We start from the raw sequence: 12,724 nt of genomic DNA, 5'->3' as shown, positions 1-12,724 counted from the left end.
TTCCACCTTTCTATTGCTTAGAGCAAGGAAAAGTTATATTTACAAGTGATGAATAGTAACAAGAAAGATCATCATTCACCTGCACGGGTTGTTGGGAATTACAAATTCTGAGAACTAAGAAATACCTGTGAGATTTTTAAATAACCTAAAATAGCTAAATACGAGCACTTATTAAGTCAGGTATGTTCGTTATAAGGAGCTATTCTGTAGCCAATAAAAATATTTACTAAATTATTAGTGACAAGGAAAATGCTTATGATGTAATACAGTACTCTGATATAATGATGAATCTAAGGCTTCAGTAAATTCTTTAATTTTATACAAGTATTGTTTTATAAGATTTTATAGAAAAATTTTCCCAATTATTTTTCTTACTCCTTACATAGAGAAGAAAGAGAAACTTACATTTATTGAAAATGTGTGATATACAACATACATATTGTACAGGATGCTTGTGTATGCTATTTCTTTTAACTGGGGCATTGCATTTACTTTATTATTCCAGACTTATCTATATAATGAGATGTTCTATATCCAAAAAATATCTACAGCAATGGAATAATCAGGAACATGTTTGTACTTCCCAGATTGTTTGCTCTGTTGCTTCCTTTGTGGGCTATTCCCCATCATCTCCCCCTCCATTGAAAAAATATTTCCACAACTAATATTTTGCTTGTTATTTCAGAGATCAGTGATGTTCAGGGATGTTGCTATTGACTTCTCTCAGGAAGAGTGGGAGTGCCTGGACTCTGTTCAAAGGGATTTATATAGAGATGTGATGTTGGAGAACTACAGCAACTTGGTGTCACTAGGTAAGGATATCTGCCCTTCATATTTTGGGGCCTATCTTTGGAATGACTGGTTTCTCTGCTTTTATTTCAAAGATGCTTTTTAAGTAATTAACTGAATTTCTTATTTTTAAAGGAATGGTTTGAAATTACTGGAAGTAGACATAGTCTCATAGGGCACCTTTATCTTCTCCATCCTTCAAAAAGCCTTAACACTTTTTTATAATACCTGTCTTCCTGCCATCTTCCTTGATGATCAAGGGACTAGATTTGAATTCTGGGACACTTGGAATATTGTCAGAAAAAATAGGCTATACATTGCTACACTTTAGATCTGCTGAAGGAACTCTAAATAATTTACAGGCCCAGTCATAAATTTTAAAAATAGATGCAGAAATGTATGGTTTTTCTGATCAGAAGAGCTTATATCATTTGTAGAGTGAATAGGAGTGGATCAGTGCATTTCACTAATAACTCAAATCCATAAACACAATCCATTACTTACAACAAATACATTCGCTTATATATACTTGGTAGTTGAATATTACATATTAAGAATTTTACATTGAATGAATATGCTAGAATCATCTTTTATTGGAAAATAGCAGAGGATGATCCTGTGATTGTCTAAGAAATTATTGGGTTTTTTTTCCCTGTAGTATTTTAACAAGGGACAGAACCTGTATGAGTTAAAACTTTAATGAGTGATTTTCCACTTAGGTGATCACTTTATTCCTTGTACACCTCCTATTACTGGAATATAACTGGCTCTTGATACTTCATTCCTTTTTTCTTCTGAAAGCTTTAGGAAGTTACTGATTGGTATACTCCCCTACGGGATGCAAGTTGTGTGGGAAGAAAGACCTATGACTTGAGAAGAAAAGCAAGGGCTTTTCAGCATGATCTCCCTAAGGAATCAATCCCTACTTCTTCCTTTCCCTGGTGGTCTTTTATTATAATTCTTCCCACTTTCAAAGGAGGAATGTCTTCTTCACTCACAAAGAATGACCTGTCTCTCCCTTTAAGACGTACTTTTGTTTTGCATTAAATGTTGTGTGTGAGATTAAAAAAAAAGAACAAAGGAGGAACGGCTTTTCCTTTTCCCCAGTGACAGTGCTTTTACGTAAACTTGGGAGTCAATTCCTTTGCAGACTGTTTTGCTTTTATAAATTTAGCCTTATATCATTGTCTCTATTCTTTAAAATATGTTCATTTATTCAAAATATATTTGTTGAGGGTCTATTCTGTGCCAAGGACTATAGTAAACATTGGAGAAATAATGATCTCTTAGATAATGTTCCTAATGTACTGAAACTTATATTCTTACGAGAGAAATACAAAATAAGGAAACAAAAATATATGTGTATGTATGTGCATGTATATAAATATAATAACAGGTAGTGATAAGCAGTATGAATAAAGGTAAAGAAGAGTAGGCAAAGAATAATGGGAAGTGGGAGTCCCTTGTTTTATATACGTAGATTTTAGAAAAGCCTCTCTAAAAAGGTAATGTTTGAACAAAGATTTGACTAAAGTAAGGGAATGTAGGTCAATATCTGGGGTACCAGTATTCTAGGCAGTTGGAGTAGTACAGGTAAAGGCCTTGGGGTGGGCATTAACTTTGTAGGAGGAATAGAAAAACATTAGAGACAAGTGAATAATAGAATAATAAGAAATAAGGAGAGAATAAAAAAAAAAAGACTTGAAATTTTATTCTCTAAGGTGGTGCCCTCTGACTCCTGTCTGAAGCAGATGCAGATTTTCTCCAGAGGAAAGTAAGAGGCCTTTAGAATTCTCACAAATTAAGATCAACAAAAGGTGAGCTCACAAAGATCATCAAACCCACAGGAAATAGGTCACAGATGAGTGATAGATAATCTGAAGCAGCAACATATTACATGGCAAAAATCTGTATTATTGGAATGATTAGATGTAGATATAAACTACTGGTGAAATGTCTGAAGAATAAAGAAATTAAATCACAAAAATGACAATAGATTTTCATAAAGGAACAGATTTGAAAGGGAACGAAATAGATTTTTTCTGAAGGTTCTATTCTTTTTTAAAAATAATCATTAAAAGATTGACAAATGTGGCTGTATGAAAATTATTCTATTTATCAAAAGACATCAAAAAGACAGTAAAAGACAAGCCATGAATTGAATGAAGATACTTGCAGTGCATATAGGCAACAATGGAATGAGTATCCAGAATATAAAAAGCTTCTACAGATTGATAAGAAAAAGGTAAATAACAATATTGAAAAATTCAGTAAAAGATATTTATAGGCAGTTCAAGGAAAAGGAAATGCAAACTAAAACCACAACGATATAATTATTTCACATGCAGTAGATTGGCAAAATTTAAGAAGTTTGACAGTACCAAGCATTCCCAACATTTAAAGGCAGAAGTGCTATTCACAATAGCCAAAAAATGGTTAGCCAATGTCTATCATCTCATGAAGGGATAAATAAAATTTGGTATATTCTTACAATGGAATATTATTCAGCAATAAAAAGGAATGAAGCTCTGATACATGCTACAACATGAATGAACCTTAAAGTGAAAAGAAACCAGACACAAAAGGCTACATATTGTATGACTGCCTTTATACGAAATGTCATCAATAGGCAAATCTATAGAGACAGAAAGGTAACTTGTTACCCAGCACCAGGGATCGGGAGGGGTGGGAGGAATGGAGAATGGGGAGTGGGGAAATGGAAGTGACTGCTAATAGGCACAGACAGCATTTCTTTTGGGGTGATAAAATGTTAAAAAATTAGATTTTTTAGATTGTGGTGATTGTTGCCCTACCCTGTGAATATACTAAAAGCCATTGAATTTTGCACTTTAAATGACTGAACTCTTAAGTATATGAATTATATCTCATAGAGCTGCTTTTTAAATTTTTAAATGGTCTGGGTATACCTTACTGATGGCAGTATCAATTGATATAATCACTTTGGAAAACAATATGGAAATGGTTTCCAAATTTGTATGTACTTTAGAAATAGCTGGGGTCTTTTTCCAGAGGCCGGACACAGTGGCCCTGTCCACACCCCTAGGATTTCAAGGCCAACAAGTTGAAAAACACAATTATAAAGGATAGTATGTACCATGAAATAAATTGGTGACCATTGTGGGCAATAAGTTGAAGTTCTAAGGAGAGATGAGAAATTGACATCTCTATGTCAGATAATATATTCATTGTCACAGAATACTTATTAGAAGTATACTAGCAATGTATAACTGTGCTCTCTTTTTATACTTTTACCAACAGTGGATATTATCACTTAAAAATATCATTGTCATTTTGTAGATAAAAAATGGAATAGCTTTTCTGCCATTACTGGTGAATTTAAATATTTTGAGGGTATTTCTGCTTGTTTTGATACTTTAATTATTACCATTATTGCTGTGTCACTTGACAGGCACATACTTAATTTAGCAAAGGCAAAAATTCATGGCTATCTTCCCCCAAGATAATATAAAGGATATTAGAATGCATTAATTTTGATAAATTTTTCCAATTTAATGTTATTAAACATCTGTATCTTAGAGTTCTGTTCTCTTTTTAACCTCCAAAATGGGTATAATTTTTGTTTCATGATAGTGTTTGCTTGTGGATTTATTCACATGATTATCCTTTTATTTACATGCTACTCTTTTTCCATCATATATTCATTCTATTTATCATGAAATACACTGGGAAGGCTTAATGTTAGTAAGTGCTCTAAGTTTTTATTTTTTTGTTGTTGTAAAATAACCTTTTTTCACTGTCATTCTTGCCTAATGATTTAACTGGGTATAAAATTCTATACTGACTATTATTTTTTTCTTAGCCCTCTGAAGATATTATTCCACTGTCTTCTGGCTTCTATTGTTGCTCTTGAGAAGTCTGACATCTGTTTCATTGTTGTTCCTTTTGTAAGTAATCTGTATTTTCTCTGGCTGCTTTTAAGATTTTTTTCATTACAATTTTAATGTAATTGATTTTATTGTTTCATTTCTAGTTTTTTATATTCTCCCTCTCTCCCAGATCTTTTTTTTTTTTTCCTAAACTGGTCTCTTTTTCATTGTTTTTATCATACATTTTCATGTATTTCCTGCAGTTATATTATGTGTCATACAATTCCAGTTTCTGGGGAACAGGTCTAACTTTGCTATTTCTTGATACATGGAGGCCCTTGTGTAATGATGAATTTATCCACAGCACTTTTTTTTTCCTCCCTTTCATTGAGAGTCCAGGCCAAGACTGAGACATTCCTTGCTGTTTTCTTTTTAGGTCAGATGGATTTTTTTTTCCTTTCTCTGAATTTTAGGCCTTGGATAGTTCCAATTTTATAGAGAGGTTTATTTTTAATCCCTGCTCTTCTCTGGGTGCAAGGCCTGTCTCTTGAATTTTTCATAACATTAAGATACGAAGACCTAGGAAATTAAAGTCAGCAAATATCTTGAGGGTAAGCTGTAACTTCAGAGCATATTTACTGCTTTAGTTTCTGGATCTCACTTCATTTTAGCACCTCTGGATCTTCTATACTTTCTTTTAAGCTTGGGATACTTTTAGAAAGACACTGTCATATTTTATCCAACATTTATTGGTGTTTTTCAAGAAATCTGTTGCATAATTTACATATTAACAATATTGAATCCTTCTATTTTTGAACATGCTAAATCTGTTTTTCTTTTTATGCTCTCTGTAAAGTTTCGTTGTTTTTTCTTAAAATGTCTTACACATTTCTTAAGCAGTGTTCCTCAGTACTTCATAAATATTGTTTATATTATGGACAGGAATATTGTTTTATAACATTTTCTAAATGGTTAATACTGATATATATTATAAATGACCAAGTATTGATTTCTGTAAATTGATGATAACCTTATAGAAGTAATCATTTTCAGTGGATAGTATTATGTTTCTAGGTAGACAGTTTTGTTCTCTATATACAATTTGTTGTCTGTTTTCTGTTTGGACCTTTTAGGAAAAAAACCTATATTTGGTAGGTCTTCTAGCACAATTTGAAAACAGTTCCATTTTTGAAACTTTATTGTCAGTGCTTCTAATGTTTAACTATTAAATATATTTATATAGGCATCTGGTAAATACACTTAATTAGGTTAAGTAAGAGCCATTCTGGTTTTAGAGAATTTTCAATAAAAGGTCTTAAAGTATATTAATTTTTTTTGCATTTCTTGAAAGAATTCTATTAACATTTTATTGTTTAAATTCTTCATGTGAGAAAATAGATTTTCTGATGTTGAACTATTCCTGCATTTGTGGCATAAACCTTATATGATCATGATGTGTTACTACTTAAATACACAGCTAGTAGATTTTATGTTGCTAATATTTTATTTTAAAAATTTCCCTATGTTTGTTGATGAGATTGGCTTAGCTTTCCTAAGGTCTGTTTGTCCAATTTTGTTATGTGAGTTAATTTAACTTTACAAAATGACTAGGGTAGATTTCCATCTTTTTAAATGTTCGACAGTAGTTATGTATAGTTGGAATTGTATATTCTTTAGGGGTTTGGATTATCTTCCCAGTAATACCATCAGTCATTGGTATCTATTGTCTTGACCATTAGATACAGTAGATAGAATGACCAATAGATACAAATGACCATCAGTCATCAGTATCTATTAACTTTTAGGAGCATAAACATTTAACTCAAATTAAAATTTTTATGTAGTTATTGCTGTATACACAGATACGTTATCTTCATAGGTCATTATTTTTTTCATCTAGTTCTAATTTGCTGTTGAGTTGTATATAGGCTTTTCTCATAAGCACTTTTTTTAAAAGTTTATTTTTAATTGACACATAATTGTACATATTTATGGGGTACAGTGTGATGTTTCAGAATATATATACATTGTGTAATGATCAAATCAGAGTAATTAGCACATCTGTCACCTCAAACACTTGTTATTTGTGGTTAGAACGTTCAAAATCCTCTCTTCTTGCTATTTTAAAGTATACATAATATTTTCATTGACTGTAGTCACCCTATTATCCAATAGAACAACAGAATCGATGCCTATCTATTTGTAACTTTGTATCCATTGACCAGTCTCTCCCCAGGCCCCCCACCACAACCTCTGGTAACCACTATTCTACTCTCTACTTATATGAGATCAACTTTTTTAGGTTCGACATATGAATGAGATCATATGGTATTTGTCCTGTTGGCTTATTTCACTTAACATGTCCTCTGGATTCATCTATGTTGTTACAAATGACAGAATTTTGTTGATTTTTATGGCTGAATAATATTCCATCGTGCATATATACCATGTTTTTAAGATCCATTTATCTCTTGTTGGACACTTAGTTTGATTCCATATTGTGGCTATTGTGAATAGTACTGCAATAAACATGGGAATGAACATCTCTTTGACATACTGATTTCATTTCCTTTGAATATGTGCCCAGTAGTGGAATTATTGGATCATATCATAGTTCCATTTTTAATTTTTTGAGGAACCTCCATACTGTTTACCATAATGGCTGTAGTAATTTACATTCCCACCAACAGTGTGTGAGTTCTCCTTTCTCCACATTCTTGCCAGCATTTGTTATTTTTTGTCTTTTTAATAGCCATTCTAACTGTGGTATGATGATATCACATTGTAGTTTTGATTGGCATTTTCCTTGATGATTAGTGATGTTGAGCATTTTTTTCATTTATCTGTTGGCCATTTGTATGTCTTCTTTTAAGAAATGTCTATTCAGATCTTTTGACTAATTTTTTAAAATTTTCCTTTCTCTGAACTTTAGGCTTTGAATAGTTCCTATTTTGTTAAGAGGTTTATTTCTAAACCATGCTCTTTTGTGAGTACAAGGCCTTGTCTTGGAGTTTCTCAGACCATTAAGTTACAAGTTTAGGCAGTTGAAGCCAGCAGATGCCCCGAGGGTAGTTCAAATTTCAGAGCATGTTCACCTTTTTAGTTTCTGGTTTTCACTTCATTGAGGTCCCTCTGGACTTTTTTTTTTTTTTTAAGCTTCACTATACTTTTCAATGGATGTTTGTCATATTTAACCCAGAATTTATTGGTGTTCTTCAGGAAATCTGATGCATCATTCACATTTCAAGTGTATTCATCCACTATCACAGTCATAATATTTTTACCCCCCAAATTCCCTCATGCCTTTTTTTGTTGTCAACCCTTCCGCCCTCACCAACCTATGAAAACTAATCACCTAGTTTTCGTCCCCGTAGTTTTGCTTTTTCAAGAATATCATATAAATGGAATCAAAATATGTAGCCTTTGGGGTCTGGCTTTTTTCACTTAATAAAATATATTTAAGATTTATCCATATTGATGCATGAGTCGACAGTTTCCTTCTATTGCTGAGTAGTGTTCCAGTGTCTGGAAGTACCAAAAGTTGTTGATTCAGTCACTTTTTGAGGGATATCTGGTTGTTCCTGTTTGGGGCAATTATGGATAAAGCTGCTATAATCTTTGGTGTACAGATGTTTCTGTGAACATCAGTATAAATACCTACTCATATGACTACTGGATCAAATGCTAAACGTATGTTTAACGTCATAAGAAACTACCAAACTTTTTGTGGTTGTACTCTTGTATTCCCAGCAGAGTATGAGACTTTTTGTGTTCTGTTCTGTTCCTTGATCTGTCTTTCCAGCTAAAATATTCTTTTTTATAGAATTCCTAGAACTTTATCACTGTAGACTCCTTCCCTTATATTAAATAATTGCTTTTTTCTTCTCCAACATCCCTAACATTATGTAAGATTATAGAAACCTTTCATGTTTTATACCTATATTAATTCCTGGGAAATGATAAAGCTATTCTTCTGGGATGAATACATAGAGTTGGCCTTAAATAGATGAGTAAATAAGAGAAGACATAAGACAAAGTAACTGTGAAGTAAGGATAAGTAAGCAAAAATAACAGTATCTTGTTTGAAAAGCATAGAGAGAGCTAAAGAACATAACCATGGCTAGTACCTGGGAAACAGTATGCAAGAGGCAAGGCATTTGGAGAGGTATATATGATCATGGATTTAGTATGAATGCTATTTTGTTTCCATCCTTAAGGAAGTGATGAGGAAGCCCTAGATTGATGGTTTCAAGGCATCTACCCCTACGGTGGGAAGAAGGTTTGATTACAGAGGGACAGCACAGAGGTATTTAAGAGTGATACAAGTGTAGTGATGTTAGATACATGACTTCAATCCTTACGGGTCTGGTTTTTTTCTATGATCTATGATTCAATTGTCTTGTGCCTTCATTCACCTGGTTTTTAAGGTCTAGATATTGCAAAGAAAAATTGCAAAATAATTTGAGGCCTTGGATGACATTACACATCTTCAATAAACATTTAAGTTTGTTATGGTAAACAGTTTTAAATCACCTTAATCCAAATGTTTTTATTTGAGATGATTCTAAGGTGATTCAGGCTTCAGCTCCTTGCCAGGATGGGTCTGCTGTTTCTCCCTTACTCCTCATTGTAGCCCTTAGGGTTCCCAACCGAAAGTATGTAAAGTTTATGGCAGGCCCTGTTCTCCCACTATTGTTGCCCAACCCTGTGAAGCAGTCCAAAACACTGTTTAGTTTTTTTCTCCTCTTAATTGCTTTTTATAGAATTGTGAGGCTTCCCTAAGAGGAAAAGTGGATCCATATGTTGGACTCATTTCTTTGACTTTTCATGTTTTTCAAATTTTAGCCCACCTAACTCTTTAATTATGTATTAACTTTCCAATGCCTTCAGTCAGGTACCTTTTATAATTTGTCCAATCTGTATACCTGCTATCATCAGGAAGGTTAGTCTAAATTACATAAATTACCAGAAATATATTTTTATGATTTAGGAACTGATAATTGAGACCTGAAAATGAGAAAGAGCAAGTTTGCATAGTCTTGTACAGAGCATCCCTGAATAACTGTAAGTTGAGAAAGGCCTTATGACTTTCTCAGAGTTGAAAGGAAGCTAGTTTGACAGATAATGAGCAAACCTGAGAAGGCTCATGCAGGAAATCAGACACATAGGCAGGGACCAGACAGTTGGGTGGGAGGTCAAAATAATGGAAGAATTTGGGTTTTATTCTGTTTCATCTGGAAGCTATTAAAAAGTTTTAAGCAGATATAGCAAATTATGATCTGAATCTGAATCAGTTGGTCCAAAGTATTAAAAGTAGAGATGTCCTTGCTCTTTTTCTTTAACTGTTTCTGGTGTAGTATCTGGACATCTACAATTATAAAATCTCCCCAGGGAGTTTTGATTCCCACCAAAGATTGAGAATTACTGACTTAAAATATTTTTCTAATCTCTTCCCTTATCTTCTCAGGTGAATTTTCATTATTCTCTGATTTCTCAAGTGCTCTTTTTACATGTTAATATATGAGATGATTCTAAACTAATATATATATTTTTAATTCTAAATAGGAACATTACTACACCATGAAATCAGTTCAGTGGGTTTTGACTGGGTGTGTGGGTGGGTGGGTGTGTGAGAGAGACACTGAAATTTAGAAAACAGTAGAATAATGTAAAATAGAATATAAAACAGTAGGTGTTGTTTTTTGAAATTATACATATGTATGTAGTAGGTTGTGATGTGAAAGGTAGGTATTATTATAGGTCATATTAAACAATATTTTAAACACGTCTATATGCTTATTTCTTAGGGGTAACATTTTCTAATTTTTTGTCTCTGCTATAGAAGTTGTATTTCTACTCAATTTTTTGATATTCTCTCATTTTTCAGACTTTCCTTTATGTTGTGCAAGTAAGGACTTATCTCCAAAAAAGGATCCTTATGAAACAGAATTATCCCAATGGGAAATGAGTGAAAGACTTGAAAACTGTAATCTTGAAGAGTCCAATTTCAGAGATTATTTGGATATTAAAGGCAAGGTGCAGAAGCAACAAGAAAATCAGAAGGAGTATTTAAGGCAAGGGATGATCACATATGACACAATGTCCATATTCAACCAACATACTTATTTACCTCAAAATCCAAGATGTCATTCTACTGAGAAACCCTATAAATGTAAGGAATGTGGGAAAGCCTTCAGACGAGCCTCACACCTAACTCAACATCAGAGTATTCATACTGGTGAAAAACCCTATGAATGTAAGCAATGTGGGAAGGCCTTTAGTCGTGATTCACAACTCAGTCTTCATCAGAGACTTCATACTGGTGAGAAACCCTATGCATGCAAGGAATGTGGGAGGGCCTTTACTCAGAGTTCACAACTTATTTTACATCATAGAATTCATACTGGTGAAAAACCATATAAATGTGAAGAATGTGGGAAAGCCTTTATTCGTAGCTCACAACTGACCCGACATCAAAAAGTCCATACTGGTGAGAAACCTTATGAATGTAAAGAATGTGGAAAGGCCTTTACTCAGAACTCACAGCTTACTTTGCACCAGAGACTTCACACTGGTGAGAAGCTCTATGAATGTAAAGAATGTAGAAAGGTCTTTACACAGCTTTCACAACTTGTTCTCCACAAGAGAATTCATACCGGTGAGAAACCCTATGAATGTAAGGAGTGTGGTAAAGCTTTTATTTGTGGCTCACAGCTTTCTCAACATCAGAAAATTCATAATGGGGAAAAACCATATGAATGTAAAGAATGTGGAAAGGCCTTTATTCGGGGCTCCCTACTTATGCAACATCAAAGGATTCATACTGGTGAAAAACCCTATAAATGTGAAGAATGTGGGAAGGCTTTTATCCGTGGTTCACAACTTACTCAACACCAGAGAATTCATACTAATGAAAAGCCCTATGAATGTAAAGAATGTGGAAAGACATTTAGTCATGGTTCACAACTTACTCAACATCAGAGAATTCATACTGGTGAGAAACCCTATCAATGTAAGGAATGTGGAAAGGCCTTTAATCGTGGCTCACTCCTTACTCGACATCAGAGGATTCATACCGGTGAGAAACCGTACGAATGTAAAGAATGTGGAAAAACTTTTAGTCGTGGCTCAGAACTTACTCAACATGAGAGAATTCACACTGGGGAGAAACCCTATGAATGTAAGGAATGTGGGAAATCTTTTATTCGTGGCTCACAGCTTACTCAACATCAAAGAATTCATACTGGTGAGAAGCCTTATGAATGTAAAGAATGTAGAATGGCCTTTACTCAGAGTTCACATCTTTCTCAACATCAGAGACTTCACACTGGTGAGAAGCCTTATGTATGTAATGAATGTGGGAAGGCCTTTGCTCGCGGTTTACTACTTATACAACATCAGAGAATTCATACTGGTGAGAAACCATTTCAGTGTAAGGACTGTGGAAAGGCCTTTATTCGTGGTTCACAACTGACACAACATCAACGAATTCACACCGGAGAAAAACCCTATGAATGCAAAGAGTGTGGAAAGGCCTTTAGTCATGGTTCTCAACTTACTCTACATCAGAGAATCCATACTGGTGAGAAGCCTTATGAATGCAAACACTGTAGGAAAGCCTTTACTCAGAGCTCACATCTTTCTCGACATGAGAGAATTCACACTGGTGAAAAACCGTATCAGTGTAAGGAATGTGGGAAGGCCTTTACTCGTGGTGCACAACTAACTCAACATCAGAGAATTCATATCAGTGAGAAACCATTTGAATATAAGGAATGTGGGGTAGACTTTAGTCATGGCTCACAAGTTTATACGTGAATTATCTGATTCTTTGGGATCACTATAGAGAGCATTCTCTAGTCATTCATCCCTTATCAACAAAGAATTCTCATGAATGTGAACATAGGAGCACATTTGCCTCACACAGATCAGCATCAGAGAATTTATATGGGGAAAAGAGAATGTTAATGTAATCCATGTAGAAAAGCCTATCATTATTGGAAAGCTATTAAACTTTATCAAATTAGAGAGTAATTTTGTTAATATAGTAAATGTAGGAAGGCTGTAAACTATAGCAGTTGTCTTTT

General features: G+C 33.8%; 1 protein-coding gene across 1 annotated transcript; it reads left to right on the top strand.

The window, feature by feature from the left end:
* Window positions 1-694: 694 nt before the first annotated feature.
* Window positions 695-12,455, top strand: LOC105816176 (zinc finger protein 420). Its single transcript, XM_012651504.1, has 2 exons — window positions 695-812; window positions 10,525-12,455. Exons 1-2 carry the CDS (start codon window positions 695-697, stop codon window positions 12,453-12,455), a joined length of 2,049 nt encoding a protein of 682 aa, XP_012506958.1.
* The last annotated feature ends 269 nt before the right edge of the window (window positions 12,456-12,724 follow it).

This window comes from Propithecus coquereli, unplaced genomic scaffold, assembly GCF_000956105.1.
Source record: "Propithecus coquereli isolate 6110/MARCELLA unplaced genomic scaffold, Pcoq_1.0 Scaffold358, whole genome shotgun sequence".
Taxonomy (NCBI): domain Eukaryota; kingdom Metazoa; phylum Chordata; class Mammalia; order Primates; family Indriidae; genus Propithecus; species Propithecus coquereli.
The sequence above is the reverse complement of the archived record's forward strand: the minus strand, read 5'-3'. Positions and strand labels throughout refer to the sequence as shown.